The following is a 17,931-nucleotide window of genomic DNA, read 5'->3' as shown; positions in this document are numbered from 1 at the left end:
TTTTGGATAACAATTCAGAAAATCTGTCAGTCCTACTGGACGAAGAATGCTTCAAGCAGTATATACACACGCGGCCCCTCCACCACCATCACGCCCATACCGTCCTGGGGTGAGTCTGCAGACTTGGTCACCGCTATCATCTTTGTAGTGGGTGTCTGGTCGTGACAAACCTGGTGCAGGAAATTTATTGATTTTCCTATCAGAAGGACCTAAAAAGGAAAATACCTTAGAGTTACCTTTATATAAAAATGATTAATCACTGAACTACTACAAATATTCATAAACAACAAACTGTTAATTAAAAACTAAAGAACAAGAATGTCTGGGGTAGTATCAAGTGAATTCTAGGAACTGAAAAGACATTATTAACAAACACATATTAACGGGTCAATGTATTCAATTCATACACACTTCTACTCATAAAACGCAGTAAAACCATGTTTAAGAAGACTGGTTCTGTCACATGATGCAGGCAGATACAAAGCCCCAAGTCTGTCTCCCGGCCTTACCTTCCTGGACTGGTCCATTGTGATGAAGGAGGGGATCATCGATTTCCGCAAGGTGTATTTGTCCTGCCACAGACGGTCGGTCTTCACCGCTGGGTCGGACGCTACAAAAAACTGAGAGTAGAGACACAGCCGCGTCAGACAGTGACCGTTGCAGCAAACTACCCACTAACAGCAACACCGAAGCAAAGCTCTCGAGACACAGGATACTGCCCTTTATACAGCAAAACTTGTCTTAAAAAGCATTTTTGATACATCATTCTCTAAATGGAATCACGTATGTCCCAGACTTTTTAAATGGAAGAGTAACGAAACAGGATTTTTCCTGAAGATGTACGAGCTTCACGATGACCATCAGTGGTAACCTCTGCTGTGTAATTTCGAGGGTCTGGGTGAGACGATGGAGCTCTCCTCCCTCAGCAAGAACGTGCAGGCCTCCAGCGGTGCTGCCCCCCGGCCGTGTGCAGCCCTCCGCAGGCTCTCTCCTGCAGAGACCCCAAGTCTGGGATACAGACGGGCCGAAGCTAACCTACTCCACTCACGCGCTGCGGGCTCCGGGCAGACCTGGACATACGAGTGGCCGGCACCCATCAACCAAGCAGCGCTGCAGGAAGTGACCTTCCTGAGAACTACCCTGGCTCAGAAGCTTCTCCCCTGTCCACTGTGCTCCTCACCTCTGTTGACCCCATCGAGCAGCCTGACCCCTGACAACAGAAAGAGCACGGGTGGGAAGAGAGGAACTGCTGATTCCAGCTCACCTGCGACCACAACGAGGCCACTCTCATTTGTCAGTCAGATGTCCTGACAGACTCCTGCTTCTATCTCTATAAACCATATTTCTAATAGAGCTGCTGAGTCAAAGCAAGTCTTAACTCTTACAGACGTGCACGACTTCCTTTCCAAACAGCTGCGTCCACTGACACTCCCACAAGCAGGACGCTCCATGTTCTCATCCGTGCTCATTCCAGATTTTGCCAGTCAGTTGGTGAAAGCACAGCTGCTTGTGCTGTTACTGTTCTGACAAAGGAACTTGGGCCTGTGTTCATAATGTGGATGGCCATTTGCATTTAGTCTCCTCTAAACTGTCTTTTCACCTCCTCAACCCATCTTTCAACTGACTTTGCCCTTTTTCCATCAATATATGAAAATTGTTATATTCGGGATAATGACCATTGGTGGGTCAAGTATTATGAATTTTTGCAAGTTAATCATGTACCACCATTTACGGTATATTCTACATTTTTGCTTTGTTCCATATTTGTTGTGTAGGTAAATGTCCTCCTTTGTGGCTTCTGAGTTTCCCATCTTCCTAAGATCTTCCCATTCCTGGATTACACAAATATCTTACATAATTTTCTTCTAGCATTCCTGCTGTGTTATTTTTATGACTCAGGTCCTTCATCCCTCCAGGATTTATCTCAGACGTGATGCAGGGGTCTAGGTTTCCTTCCGGACAGCATCCTTCTGTCTAGTGGCCAAGCCAGTGAGCACCTTCTCTTTAATGTGCCATTTTTTCGTCTGAGCTAGGACACCTTGTCAGAAACTCTCGCTGTCATTAATTATATCACTAGATCAAAAGGGTGGAAAGTTGACGAGAGCAAGAGAGGCTGAGGAGGTATTTGCTAGCATGTTTAGTTCCCAGCCCCCCATGGTGACCAGCGGGCTTTGCGTTTTATCATCATGAACACGGAGTTCCGTCCATCTCTGTTCCAATCTGTACACCTATTGTCCTTATTGGCACTCCAGGTTTCCCATTCTGGGACACCGGGAGCCTCCTCAAGCTGGAGGTGACGTCCTTTAGACTTGAGCCGCATTGTCTTCCTTGCTTCTGACGGAAGATGCTCTGTGCTCATCTTCTTCCTTTCTCCCCCAGACCTAGACTCAGCCCCTCCTCCAAGGAGCCCTAGTTCCTTTTAAATGGCACTTGGACCACAACCTCAGTACTTGGTAGTGTCTAAAGTTAGAAGCTGGATGGTTTGAGACTCCGCACTGGCCATGTTACACATGGCAATGTGGCTCCTAGCAGAACTGTAAAATCCAGTTAAGTCATAACATACTGAAAGCGCCTCTTCGGTGATTCTGACTCAAGTTCCAAATCGCCAGGCGAACAACGCACAACCCCGACTACGGAAAGTGTATCCACAGAGACAAAATGTATTTAAAGAACTTCAAAAATATTTTTAGTAATTATACAGCAATACAAAATTAATGGTTTCCTAGCAGGAATGCAAAATAGTATGTTTCAGAAAAATATTCAAGGAAGGTTGAAAAGGTTTTTTTCATTATTTACTTCAAATTAAAGTAAAAGGGTTACAAAATATCAACGCATGCACAGTACCTGATACACACAGAGAGAAATATACAAAAAATATTAACAGGTTATCTGTTCATGATAGGATTACTAATAACCTTTCTCTGTTAATACGCTCAAATATTTTTAAGTAGTAAATATTTTTAAATCAGAAAAAATATTGTCCAGAAGAGCTAAGTAATTCAAGCCAATGAGTGAACAGAGGGTGCCAGTAAAAAAACCTTCTCAGTAACATCACTTTTCCAAGACAATCGAAGAAAAAAGGTGGGTTTTTTCCTGTTCATGGAAATCTACTCCCAAGGATAAATATTTAAGGAAACAAAATTTTTAATGACGCCAGATCCCTGTTAAGTCAGGCCTACGTGGTATCAACTACACACAGCCAATCTCCTCTGTAAGTAGATACTTGAACAAATGCCAACATTTTTAAGACCAAGAGGATGAGATCACTATATTTATTTTCAACTCAAATTTCTTATCTTTAGGTACAAATTGAAATTACCAAAGTATATATTGATTTTTATATTTTAGATTTTTTTAATTTATATTCCCTTTCTAATTTTAAACATGTAACCAGTGACAGCTTTGAAGGATAATCGGTACTACTATAATTAAGCTCTCATCACTTTAAAATACACGTCAATTATCCCTGACAGAAATTTTTTAAAATGTTATAAGCCCACGATGAGTAATCTAAAAGGTCACCCGATCACCACACTATGACTGCTCTGTGGCCTACCATTCAACAGATTAGATGAACTGCATATAAATTGTATTTATCAGTTATTCACTTAAACAGAAGAGCTAGTTTCTACAAACAACACACTAATTTACCCTGATAGTTGGAGTGTAGCCGGGTTTTTATCAGTAAGAGCAATAAGACAATTTATTTTAAAAGATAAAAAACTCAGGCAATTCAGTCATCTTTAGAAATTATGAAAGCATCACTTCATCCGAGGGCAAAGGAGCGTGCAATCAATCTCCCAGCAAACACTGAGGGGAATAGGTACGTCCTAGCATTTAATTAATCCTCTGAAAAATATATAGTTATAGAGGAAAAAAACCAAGGCCAGAACATAATTGCTTTTATTTCATTGATGCATCTTCCACTGAAGGTTCTTTAATTTTCACCACGTGTCAAACACAGAAAGAACTGAGAAAAAAATATAACATAATTGTACCATGATTTCTCATTAACTGTTGGACAAATGCCAAGGCCTCCCTACTAAAAACAGAAATGAAGAGGGTAATTTTCTTAGCAAGCAGCATAGTTTCTAAGAAACAGATCCATTATTACACACAGACCCCAACTCCAACTGTCAACAGGCAGGCAACTCCCAAGGGCCCCCACCCCCGCCACATAGAGAGCAGGGACAGAGGCTCTGGACCCCAATGGGGAAAGGTCATGTGCGATGTAAGCGGATGAAATCACTGAACGTCAGGGGTGGGGCACAGAGGTGTCAGAATGGTAACATATTTTATATGGTAAACTTTTAAATTCAATAATTCTTAGCAAAAGTTTAAAAGAAACAGAGTAACAAGAGTGCTGAATGCATCCACATATATTCCGAAAAGCAGTCACTGCATTAGCTCTAGTTCAGTCACTGACCTTCCAATCCAAGGATGTAGATTTTCAGTTTTAGAGCATTTAAGTAAACATTTGAAGTCTGCAAATTTTCAAATTCTGTAAGCAAAGACCTTTTACCTTTGCCCTTCTTTTCTTGCTCCTAGCTGAAGCCCCTCGCCCTTTGACAAGAATTATCCAAAAGGCAAAAAATAAAAATAAAGTAAATTAACACTGAACTATCTTGGGGCCCCTGGGGGGGCTCAGTCAGTGAAATGGCTGCCTTCGGCTCAGGTCATGATCCTGGGGTCCTGGGACTGAGCCCCACGTCAGGCTCCCCCTGCTCAGTGGGAAGCCTGTTTCTCTCTCTGCCTCTGTGGGCCTCCTGCTTGTGCTCTCTCGTACACACACGCGTGCTCTCTCGCTCTCTCTCTCTCAAATAAATAAAAAAATAAAATCTTTAAAAAAAGAAAGAGAGGGGAAAAAAACATTGAACTATCTTGTTCTTACCTTAAACTTGCATAACTGCTCACCTCAATCACTCATGGGAGAAAACCCATGTGAGCCACTAAAGGCCTAATAGATATAGTTTCTCCAGGTAGCACTAGCAACAAAGTGAAAACCAAATGTTTTCATTTGTACTACTTTGTAACAGCCAAAAATAATTAGAAACCTCTTCCCAAATGCTGAAAGTACTTTCTAATCATTTACAATATTTATAAATTCTTAGAGTGCTCTATTTTTGTCCACCTTTGCATTTCATAACAGAAGATAAACAAAATGCAAGTTGGATACCAGTTCCTGCTGATTGGGCTAAAGAGGCCTATATTTTTGTAACAATTCACAGTAAAATCCCAACTGGTGGACCCAGAGGCAATTTTTAATGATTCCATACCAGAAACAGCAAAGCTCAGAGGCCATTTGAAATTTCGGGTAAAAGGAAAAGAAAATCATTCATGGGTTGCAAGACAGCCAAACCCAGAGCAGCTAAGGCAGGACATTGACCACTGCAAGCAGCAGGACAGACAGAAGCCTTTCCAGGGAACATGGTAAATCCTGGCACGTGAAGGAGCTTCCTGGAAGGACAGAACTACAAGCTCTGAAGAACCAGCAGCAAAGACACTGAGATCTCCTGCTCTCAGTAGGAGCCTCATGCAAGAAAGTCACCAAGGAGTGGACAGCTGGGTCAGAGAAGGAAGGTCCAAGAGCTCCAGTAAAGACAAGCAGAGACGGTTCCGGGTCCCACACCTGACTGGCATTGCACCCATCCCCAGGCAGGAGAAGAGCTTGCTGTGCACGCTCACACCTGTGCTAAGCCTACATGAAACTAGCTCCCATCCATGGCAGCGGGGCAGTCCACGACTTTTCTTGGAGGTTTTGTTCTAACTGGGGGTTCTCAAGCTGGGTCCATGAGCACTGAATGCTGAAAGGCAGATCTGTAAATGTGGAAGGGAAAGGAATTACACTTTGGCACTGACATCTACCTGAAATTTAGCTCTTCCTTCCATTATAAATGCAAAGAGAGTCCCCATGACTTTGTCACCAGAAGAAATCAGATGTTCTCACATCACCAGTGAAAAGCTGGTGCACAGATCTCAAAGTCACTAATCCTTCTTACTGAATGTGTTAGTAAAAACATACATCTATTACTGTATTGATAATTTAATACTAAATCTGGAAACACTACATACAGTTAAACAGAGTTCTGTACCTTGTAATTTCTCTCATATGCAGTGCTTCCTATTCTTCATTGACGATTACGCTTTCCCCTCCACAGACAGCATTCTACAAATGAGAGCTGGTGCGGTCTATGGAGGCACTCTGCATTCATCTCCCTCTCCTCACCCCAATCTTGACGGCACACTCTGCAAATGTCCTGCTGATGCTGCACTGTGCCTCCAAAGCCTCCTCATGCCCACGTCACAGTCCACGTCAAACCTCCCTCCGAGGTTCCCAAGGGCAGCCAAAGGGACTGGAGACTGAAAACAACCAGGCTCTACTCAGGCCTGCTGAATACACGGTAGGCATCAAGGATATCCCCAAACCAGCAGAGGCAGAAACAACTGAGCAAAGGAGGAAAGTGAAATCTTCGGGCGTGCACCCTTCACATAATACAGTTACCATTTTCGTGAATTCAGTGGTTTTTAGTATTTTCCACAAGGTTGTGTAACCACCAACACTATCAAATTCTACAACATCTTCACCACCTGCAGAGAAACTCCATACCCATCAGGCAATGACCTCCCCTATCCCTCTCTCCCCCTCCCAAGCCCAGACAACACTAATCTGTCTCTATGAATTCTCCTGTTCTGTACATTTCATGTAAATGAAATCATACAATTAGTGACCTTTTGTGTCTGGCTTATTTCACTCAGCCTAATGTTTTCAAGATTCACCCGTGTCATAGCACACACCAAAACTTCATTCCTTTTTAAGGTTGAATATTCTGTGCTATGATACAGACAGACCACATTTTGCTTAACCACCCATTAGCCGATGGACACTGGCACTACTTCAACTCTGGACTACCACGGTAACGAAGAACACTTCTCTGAGGCTCCATACAAGTTTTAAAGGAACATATGTGCTGCTTTTCTTGGGTACACACCTGGAACTGCTGGGTCTGCGTGTAACTTGCCGAGGAACCGCCAGCTCTGTTCCCCAGCAGCCACACCGCTCTGTTTCCACCAGCACTGCATTAGGTTCTAATTTCCCCGAGTCTTTGCCAACACTCGTCATGTTCTGGCTTGTTCTTTCCTCTAATACCATCCCAATGAGTATGACAGGCTATCCAACTGTGGTTTCGATTCACACTTCCCTGAGGACTAATGTTTCAAATCTTTTCCTGTGCTTATTAAAGGCCATCTGTAGATCTTTGGGAAAATCTCTACTTTGGACTTTGCCTATTTTCTCACTTGGGGTGTTTACCTTTTTGCTCTTGAGGTGTGATAGCTCTTTATATATTCTGGATGCTGGACCCTTACCACAGACATATATGAATTACAAATATTTTCTCTCATTCCGTGGGTCGTTTTCCTACTTTCTCAATAATGTCCTTCTACATAACTAAGTTTTTAACTCTGATGAAATACAATTTTTCTTTTGTTGCTTAAGCTTTTGGTGATGTATCTAAGAAACCACTGCCTAATCCAGAGTCACAAAGACTTACACCTAGGTTAACTTCTAAAAGTATTACAGCTTTAGCTGTGAGATCTATTTTGAGTTACCTTTTATATATGGAATGCAACTGAGGTCCAAAGTCACTCCCGTGTATGTGGATATCCAGCTGTCCCAGCAACACCTGCTGGGGCACTTTTTAAAAATCAAACAAAAATGAATGCATTTATTTCTGGACTCTCACTTCTACTCTCTCGGTCTCATGCCAATACCACACTTCTGATTGCTGTGCACTGTAATATGCTGTGAAATCAGGACACGTGGGTCTTCCAACTCTACTGTTTTCTCAAGAGTGTGTGGCTCCCCAGGCGCCGTGTATGTCCACAGGACTTTGAGGACCAGCTTTCCCATTTCTGCAAAAAGGCCACTGGAATTTTGACAGAGATTACATTCAATCTGACATCATCTGGAGAAGTGCTGTCATCTTCACAATATCACATCTTCCAATCCGTGAACATGTGGTGCTGCTCCATTTACTCAGGTCTACTTTCACGTGATTTCAACAGTTTTATATAATTTTCAGCGTGCAATTCTTCCACCTCCTTGCTTTAATTTCTCCCTAGGTGTTTGATTAATTTTGACACTATAATACATAGAACTGTCTTAATTTTATTTTTGGATTGTATTTCAAGTATATAACAAAGTCACTGATTTTTGTGTGCGGATCTTATACCCAGCTAATCTGGCAAACGTGTTTATAAGATTTATACTGTGAACACCTTAGTTTCCTATATATGAAATTATGTCACCTATGACAGAAATTATTTTAGTTCCTTTCCAATCTGAGTATCTTTGGTTTTTAACTGTTCCCTTGTCTAACTGCCCTGACTAGAGCCTCCGGTGCGATGCTGAGTAGAAGTGGGGAAAATGGAACCCCTGTCTTGTCCCTGATCTAGGGGACAGAGTATACACCCTTTCACCATTACGATGTTACCCATTAGTGTTTCACAGATGCCCTTGATTAGGTGAGAAGTTCCTTTCTATTCCTAGTTTGCGTGTTGAATTTTATCAAATGCTTTTTCTGCATCAATTGGGTTATGGTTTTTTCTTCACTTTATCAGTATGATACGTTACGCTGATTTTAATTATGTTGAACACTCTTTAATTCGTGGGAGAAGTCTCACTTGGTTATGGTGTACCACCCTTTTACCTTCTAGTCCATCTCAGTACTTTGTGAGGACTTCTGCGTCTACACCCATAAAGGATATCGGTCTCTAGTTTTCTTGGGTTGTCTTTTGCTGGTATTGGGATCAGAGTAATACTAGCCTCACAAAATGTGTTAAGAAGTGTTCTTTCCTCAGGGCACCTGGGTGGCTCAGTCATTAAGCATCTGCCTTCGGCTCAGGGCGTGATCCCAGCGTTGTGGGATCGAGCCCCACATCGGGCTCTTCTGCTATGAGCCTGCTTCTTCCTCTCCCACTCCCCCTGCTTGTGTTCCCTCTCTCGCTGCTGTCTCTCTCTGTCAAATTAATAAATAAAATCTTAAAAAAAAAAAAAAAAGAAGTATTCTTTCCTCAATTTTCTGGAAGAGTTTGAGAAGAAATAATGCTAACGTTTTATATATTTGGTAGAATTCACCAGTGAAGCCATCTAGTCCTGGGCTTTTCTTCACAGGAAGGTTTTTGAGATTACGGACTCAATCTCCTTACTTGTTATCGGTCTATTCAGATTCCCTGTTTCTCCAGGACTTGGTGTTGATGGCTTGTGTTTCGAGGAGCTCTCAGGTTTTATTATCCGGAAATGACTTTTGGAGGTGGAGTTTACAGGATAGAGAATATCTGAATGACAGCTTTTCCTTCCGGCATTTTGAATGTGTCATCCTACCGCCTGCTGGCCTCCATGGTTTCTGAGGAGAGATCAGCTGTTGACCTAATCGAGGACCTTCTCCGTGAGTTCTCCTCACATGATGCTTCTAAGGTTCTCTGTCTTTCCGCGGCTTAATTACAGCGTAGAATCTTGTGGGCCTGAGTTTTCCTCCTTCAAGTTCCTCAGACCGGATAACCTGTTAACCTACTCGCAAGGCACTTTTCTTCTTCCTGCTCAAATCTGCAATTGAGCCACTAGTGATTTGTGTTCCTTTCCTACTATACTTTTCAACTCCAGAATTTCTTCTCTGCGTCCTTTCTACAATTTCTTTTAATCTACATTTTGTGCTTTCTTTGATTACAGAATGGAGCATTTCCTTATACAGGTACTTACTCAACTACTTTTTAAAGAGCAGTTACAAGGCTCACATACAGCTACTTACAGTTAACCATACACTTGAAGAAATCTGATTTCACAACTAAGTTAAAACTCATTACACAGTTGAGGGAAAATTAACCAACACAGGAACTGAAGAGACAAAAACACCCAAATTTTAATCGGCTAAGGATCAAAGACACAACACAATTGTCTAAACAACCAAATTCTTAAGATAACTATATTACTTAGAGTAAAGCAAAGAGAACCTTCCCAAAATTAATCAGGGACAAATAAGCATTTAGAAATGCATGGTTCAACAGAAAACCAGGAAGTCAAAGATCACCACAAATAAGAGAAAGGCCACAGAAATTTTAGGGTCAGTGGGTATTCAGATTTTCTCTAGTGCTCTTCTTCCGTTACTTAAGAGCAAACAACATAAGCATGCTTACCATGTGCCTGACTCAACCCTCACACATCGGCACAACCCCATGAGATCGGCACTGCCGTTGCACACACAGGAAAGATGTGGAAGGGCAGGCTGAGAGAGGCCAAAGCACTTGCCAGGATACAGAGCCATCAGAAACCGAAGCTGCGTCATCGGACTCCAGGACCTGAGCCCTTAAGTTCCACCCAACAGAGACAGAGCAGCTGAGCTAGGACAAGACCCACAGGCACCACAGTACTAACCATGGAGACCCAAAGCAAAGAACGCAGTACACTCTATGTCAAGAAGGATTCACTTTAGGTCATCCACCGTTACAACGCACTTCACCAGCACAACTCATGAAGCAAACAAGCTCATCGGGAGCATTAAGGACTAGCTGAGCAAAGTAACTAGCAAATAAAACTTTACCAATCCTGAAGATCCTAAGCCCTTCTCTAAACTCAGACCCTAAGTGAGAATACCGGTAAGCATAAAACCTTGGGGGGAAAAAAAAAGAAGATAAATCTACTGTAATACAATGTCAGTATTCCGGTAGTCTGAGGAGCGTATTGTATAGTCCTGACTTTTCTATAAGGGTGAAATTATACAAAAAGAAAAACATTTAAGAAAAACTTTACCAATGAAGCAAGACCTGAGATCAGTTTAAGTGATCATTTGCGTTACTAATCCTAATACTGTATTCAACAATATTATTTAGTATTTTTTCTTTAAATAAAACCTGACGTTTGTCTTACACATATTCTGTGCAATAAGAGTTCTTCAAAATGAGTGCCCCAAATATAAGCTATCCCAGTCTGAAAGAGTTTGCTTTTGTCTCACCCCAGTGAATCAATGTTCAAAAATGGTAAAGAAAACAGTGTAGAGGAAAATGAGTTTGGAAGTCTGTGCCTGATTCTATCTATGGTCCCACAATTAGTATCAACAAAATAAATAAATAAATAAGCCCAAATCACACAGAAGGCAGAAAATCAATAAAGAACTGGTGGTACCTTTAAGGACTACTTTAAAAACACAGACGCATACAATGAATTAGTGGTATAATTAAGGACTACTTGAAAAACCTCATTGCTAGAAAATGCAAAGTAAATTATTCTCAAGAAAAAAAAAAAAAGTATTACAAGTTAGAAATTAGGTACTAAATTCAAAAAACATAATTAGCCAGTCTGTGGCTCTGACGTTTAGCTGCAGCGGTACACGTGCCGGCAGGGCCCAGACGACAACTCCACCTTGACCTTTGAAGACAATCAGGCTCATCAAGCCGACTGACTGGCAGCTATTAAAAAGTTAATATCACCCAAATTCATATAATTTATGTATTAATTATTGGGTGGGGAAGGAGGTGGAATACAAATTTTTTATTAATAAAAAGGAATAATTTTTCATCTTTTTATAATCTTAATTTTTTTTCCTATATGAATTTTTTATTTCTGGATGTCATTCCAGGAAAATCCTGACTCTGTTTTATCTGGGAATGAGATAAAGTCCAATTTCAATAAGATTCTGGGAATGCACTCATTTCCCTTTAGGTGCTGAGCGCTGGAATGCGGTATATACGGTAGATGTGGCAAAAGGAACGTCGGGGAAGGGTCAGCAGCCGAATCTGTGACTCTCTGCACGACTCTCACAACTTTTCTCTAAGTCTGAAATGATGTGAAAATAAACAGTTAAAAGAAAAATAATTTTAAAAATGCAATCACAAACACAAGATATCCAAATGTATAAAACCATCCCATGATTCAAGTCTAGAAAGACAGACAAATCCACCGGAAAAATGGGCAAAAGACAAGCACAGCAATTAGCAGAATAAAGTAACCAATCAACACAAAAAGCTGGTCAATCTCACTGGTAACCAGCGAAACGCGTCACAGGAGAGGCTGCACACCACAGGCGGGAGTAAAACCCTCACGAGAACTGAGGAGCGAGTGCTGACCAGGTTGGAACAGCAGGAACCGCAGAGGCGCGACTGCAGGGGGACCGGCAGGGCCACCCCAGCGCTGGAAAGGGCAGCATGCACGCCCCAACAGTGGGCAATCTCACCTCCCAGGGCTGCCCTCAGAGAAACGCATCAATATACACAGGGAGGCACAGAAAGGATGCTCTTTTCAAGGTTCTTTCAAAGGTTTACAACCACAAAGACCCGACCCCCATCAGAAGGGCTGCTACCTAGAAAGTGCGATGTCCACGTTTAGTACGTGTAGCAATAAAGGACAACGGTAACACCGCCACGGAAGGAGCTACGAGACGCGATAAGCGACCCACACCTGCACCTGTAGATGCCGCCCGAGTGCCTCGAAAGCACGCCTAAAACCATCCCCTGCAGTCGGCTCTGCGGCCACGCTTGTTTTAAAAGCCACTGGTTCCAGCTCAACTGATCTCTCAGGAAACAACGGGAGCGTGACACAAATTTCATGACTGCTTCCATCAAGTTCATCCACAAGAAACTAGGTGAGACCAGGAACCCAGAACAGGGGGGCGCACAAATCGCAGACACCCCCACACTCCAGCAGCTGCCTCAATCCATCCTGCGCACCCGGGGCCACGACCTTGCGCGGCGCCGCAGGTGAGCCTCCTCCTGCCACGGCCACAAGCCCACGTGAGCACTTCTTCGAGGTAAATGCCATAGTCACTCCAGAACGCAAGGGGTGCCTAACGACTGAATGCATGTTGACGGTACCACGGCTTCTGCGAGGCTCCTGTCCTGTTTGAAACTACTGTCACTGACAAGGGTTTTGAGTGTGCTGCCCCCCCCTCTACTTTTTGTCAGAGGACCTGTGGACTTTACTGTGTGACTCTGCACAGCGCAGGCGTCTTCAGCAACACACGAGCTGCCCTCCAGCAGCACAGACCCTGTTCCAATAGGCGCACAGCACATACACGAAGAACTTCACTAAAACCGCGGGCACCACAGACGGCCCAGTGAGTGTAGCGCACGTGGTCATCTCGCGAAGCCACAGAACACGTGATGCTGCCCCACGAGGGTGAGCGCGTGCACACGGGAGACCTAGTCCTAGTCCCGGGCAGGGGATGGGAACTCCTGCGTCTCCCACCGTAAACCTGGGATAATAGTCTTCCACGGCACACACACAGCTCTGCTGCTCAGAGGTAACCGGCTTTCAAAGCTCTGTACGAACTACGCACGGCGTTCGATGGTGCGAGCTGGCATTCCGGGGAAGGGAGATCGAGAGACTACGGGCGCCCATGCCCCCTAGAGCCGAGTCTGGGGCCGGAAGGCATTCCTTACTTCATGGTAAGTGTCCTCGAGCTCCCCGTCGTATATCCAGCGGTACAGGAAGCTCAGCACGGGATGGGACACCAGACTGAGGATGTGCTGCACCAGTGACCTCACGTACGGGTCTCCCGTCTTCGTGTACGCGTGCACGGCGGAGGCCAGCTCGCCCCCTTTCCTTCCTGTGGGACACACGGAGAACACCCAAGTTACACTCCCCGGAGAGACGGTTAACACAACACTAACCAGAATGGCCAAGTAATGGAGATAGTGCGTCTGTTTCCTTACTATCACCTTGGACGGAGAGCAGTGCTTAGCATGTCGAGGAGCCCGGAGAGCGAGGGTCTGCCCCGGGCTGCGCACGTCAGAGCAGGCACTCACCTCCCTCCTCAAGGCCACTCCCGAGCTTTTCAAGAGCAAAACCCTGACTCGCTCTTCAAGCTACAACATGAACCTTCACCTTTTCGGACTCAGACACACATTAAGATTCACACTTGATACTGCACTCCAAGATACAAATAAATATCCATAAGACATAAAAGCTCTAGAGAATTCTCGCACTTTACTGCTTCCTGTCTCCTTCCTGTTCTCTGTGGGGGTGACATGCTAGTCTCAACGCCCTGAACTGCTGCACCGCCAGTCGGGGGCTGCAGCTTACAGCCCTAGACCTCCTGCTCTACACCCACAGTGCCCTGCGTCCTGGGCGCAAAGCTCAAGAGGAAGGACCAGGAGCAGCAAAAATCAGGTCCAAAAACACAAGCACACAAAAAGTTAATGCTAAGAATTTGGGAATTTATTGGAGTGCTGAAAGATTTTAGGGAAGGACTGATGTGATCTGATGTGAATGAGATGCTTCTGAAGTGCCTGAGGAAGGGGCAGAGAAGGAGCAGGAGGCGCAGGACTGGAGGGGCTAAGTGAATCCTGAAAGGGGAAGACAGAGGAGCAGTCTGGTAGGAGCCCACGCACGGGTGCTCGGCATCGGAAAAAACGGACATGCTTAATCACTATGCTCCACTTCCTCTTTTTGAGGGGAGGTGCCAGGAGGTAGGGGAGGCAGGGCATGGATGGCATGGTGATGTCAGATCCAGACATGCTGGAGTTCTGGCCCTGGGATCACCCCGGTGGAAGACGGCAGCAGACATGGGGCCATGACCTAGGGGCTGACCACCGGCATCTCACACGCCCCACTCGGCCCTCACGATCCTAAGAGGTGGAGGCTACCAGTGCCCAAGCATTACAGACGAAGAGAAGAGACGAAGAGGATCTTGGCCAAGGTAGCACAGTGAGAACAAATGTTTGGAAGACAACGAGAAATGCAGACCAAGAGCCCAGGAGAGGCCTCAGCCAGACGCGCACACTTGAGAATGTGGAACACACAGCTAGTGAGCCCAGATGTGGGCTGTAACCTCGGGAGGAAGAAACCCCCAGGAAAGGCTGCTCGGTCAGAGACAAACAGAAGAGGCATAGAGATCAACAGTTACAGCACTGAGGACCACAAAATCCTGAAAAACTAGACTCTCTCCTTTCTTCCTTCATTTCAATGAAATACTGAGCTTCCACAAATACAAAGATGGGGCCGTGCTGGCAACTGGTTATTTCCCTTGTACGTCATCTATGCACCTGGATGCAGCTGGCATACTTATGGCTCTCGTACAAAAGGGTACACAGGCGCAGGCACAAAAATAAACGTGGATGACGTTCCCTAAAACCCGCTTCGAAATAAAACGGGTCCATGAGACGCAGAACCACCTTGGCAGTGGTCCACCAGGGCCGCGAGAGTCTTCAGTCTTATCTTGGGGTCGTACGTCCAAACCAGCAGGCGCCGGAGTGTCAAGCTGCTCTCAAGGCCCAGATTCACAGCCTGGTCATCCTCTACCTGCAGCTGAGAAACAATGAAGACACAGTGCGTACGTACAGGTCAGCAAACAGGTCCACCACTTCTCAATCCACGGAAAGTGAATGTGAAGCAAACGTCCCCTCTGGGAGAAGAGCAGCTCCCTCAAGCGACTAGTGACGTGTTTACACGGGAGACAGAACCCTGGCAGTGAGCAGTTCTTGCCTCTAGCATACGCTGAAACTTCACGGACAGCCAGACCTGACAAACACTATTAACAAGCAGATATTTGTCTTTAAAAGTAATTACGAAGAAACTTAAAAATTGTATATAGTTGCAATTTTGTAACCATGCAAATCACAAAGAAATTAAAATACAAAGTTTACCTGGGAATGTAACACAGAGAGCAAGCGGTAGTATTCTTTCAGCTCCTGGTGCAAGGCGGCACAAAAACTCTGTAGGAAGAAGGAGGGCTCATGAAGCACAACACCGTCCTCACACGCGCCACAGCCTCACACGTCAGCCCACGTGAAGCGTGCGGCCACAGTGCTTCACCGCGGTCCGGGTGTCCGGCAGGACGTAAACTGTCGGTGGTCCTCCCCAGGTTAACCACAACCACACCTAGATTTCGTAATGTCACGGAAGTGTTATGCCTTAGCATGAACTTTGCAGAAAAGAAATGAAATAAACAGATTACAGCTAAAAGTGTATTCACTTTAAACAATAATCTTTGAAGACTGTATTCCTTCTAAATATTGAGAGTTAAAATCTAAGTTTCTCTAATGTTTTTAATTAGCAAAACTTAAAAACTGGCAACTCCATTCCAGTTCCTCCCAATTTGCTGTTTTTACTGTTCATTTTCCGCACTCACAGTATTAAAAACGTTGTTGCACCTCTGCAATCTTAAATACCGCAAAGGTGTCAAGTCAGAGGCTGTAAGAAAGACATCACACAGTCCTGAGACAAGAACTTTCTGGAATGAACTCGAGGATATAAACTCAGGCAGACTCAGTGGGAAGAAGCTGCGGAGGATAAAACCTGTTTTCTTTAAACATCAGCCTCCACACTTTTCTGCATATTTTAAAGCGATACACAATCCGTCATCCGTAGGTTTGTTTTAACGCATTTACACACTTTTCTGTGCTGACACTCCAACAGCTACCGCGAACAATGCGCAGTGTCTGGTGATCTCTGTCAACACACACGTGGTCTCTATTCTCCTCAGTGGACCGCAATGGCTACAATGTTCTTTTACCAAATTCCTTTACTTAAAAAGAACCCTCTTTTTAAGAATTACTTTCATAATAAGATTTTAAGTAGACGAAGCACTCTCCAAAATGAATGGTGTCCTAAATGTTCCGGTAACAATGAACGTACCTGACCCACAAGTCCAAATGAACGGTCTAGACTCCTCTGGTCAGTGTATTTTCTGATTTTATTATGTAACCATCCCAACTCCGCAAGTCTGACTGTCGTATCCCTCAAAGATTTACTTAGGTTTGCCTAAAAAGTAAATATATCAAGAGTTAAAAATTAACACTAAAATTTCAATTACTATTTTCTTCAATCATTTGTACTTTTAGTATAATTCTTAGGTTCCAACACATGGAACTTAAAAGTGACTAATACACCATCAATAAAGACAAAACAAGATTCTGAGAAACAAAGGCACCAGGTGCCGGCAGGGAAATAAAACGTCTCCGTGAGCATGAGGCTTGAGCAGTATCACCCTAGGGCGTGACTGGAGGCACCCCCAGCACACGGCACGGGGCCTGTGCCCTCAGCCACCTCTTCCAACAGCCAGGAGTGGCAGAAGGCCGCGTCAGCAACAAGAAGGGGCTGTGGGAAAGGAGGCTGTGGAAGACGAACACAGGCCAGGAGAGGCACCTTATCTGGAACTGTGTGCCGACGCAAGATGCCACGCCGTACCCGTCCCGCGGGCACCTCTCACATCGCCGCACACAACGCAGAAGGCAGACGCGGAAGGAGAAGGGCCCACACATGAGCCACGACCACACAGGGAAACAGACACTGGGCCCTGACCGCACACCTGACTGGCACTCCCAGTCTTGGAGATGTGGCCCCCGTCACCCCGATCCCGCCTCGTCCCAGCTCCAGCCGGCCTGGCTGACGTCGGTCCCTCCTGCTTGCGCAGTTCCGACGGGCTGGTTGCCGTACCTTGGCCTCCACTCTGTAACAGTTCTCCGTGTTGCCCATCTTGATGTGCTTGCCGTCTATGCCCTGGAAGACGTACAGGATGTCCCTGACAAGGGCTGCCTCGGTCACTTCCCCAGCACCTGAAAGGTGGTTTTATAAGACAGTAGTTACCAAACAACACATGTTAAGATGGAACAAATTTTAGGACACAACTAGCTTTACATTATGTATTTGCAACCACGAAAAAATTTTAAAAACTAAAAAAAAATGAGCCTAAGATGGAAAAAGTATGAAGTTCTAAGAAACAAGAATTTTCTGAAAAGGATATGGAAAGCATATAATTTCTTATACAAAAAGTCAAAAAACAAACAAAAAAAGGCAGCTGGGCGCGTGGCTGGCTCAGTCAGTGGAGCGTGTGTCTCTTAATCTAGGGATCGTGAGTTCGAGCCCCACACTGGATGTGGATATTACTTAAAAATAGAATCTTAAAAAAAATAATAAATGAACAAAGCACTTTGTAGGGACTT

General features: G+C 44.5%; 1 protein-coding gene across 3 annotated transcripts in view; it reads right to left on the bottom strand.

Annotated features, from left to right (window-relative positions):
* Positions 1 to 17,931, bottom strand: part of TUBGCP3 (tubulin gamma complex component 3) — an 89,118-nt gene that overhangs the window by 48,767 nt on the left and 22,420 nt on the right. For all 3 annotated transcript variants that reach the window (XM_087864971.1, XM_045772881.2, XM_045772882.2), the window contains exons 7-13: positions 17,426 to 17,544; positions 16,625 to 16,750; positions 15,634 to 15,702; positions 15,163 to 15,295; positions 13,429 to 13,595; positions 510 to 620; positions 101 to 209 (exon numbers count right to left, since the gene is read on the bottom strand). In XM_087864971.1, the coding sequence (XP_087721097.1) occupies positions 101 to 209; positions 510 to 620; positions 13,429 to 13,595; positions 15,163 to 15,295; positions 15,634 to 15,702; positions 16,625 to 16,750; positions 17,426 to 17,544 (834 nt within the window). The remainder of the gene's footprint in view (positions 1 to 100; positions 210 to 509; positions 621 to 13,428; positions 13,596 to 15,162; positions 15,296 to 15,633; positions 15,703 to 16,624; positions 16,751 to 17,425; positions 17,545 to 17,931) is intronic.

The sequence above is a fragment of the Ursus americanus genome, chromosome 10 (assembly GCF_024610735.1).
Source record: "Ursus americanus isolate L20-20 chromosome 10, mUrsAme1.1.p, whole genome shotgun sequence".
Classification (NCBI taxonomy): domain Eukaryota; kingdom Metazoa; phylum Chordata; class Mammalia; order Carnivora; family Ursidae; genus Ursus; species Ursus americanus.
This window is presented reverse-complemented; position numbering and strand designations above follow the sequence as displayed.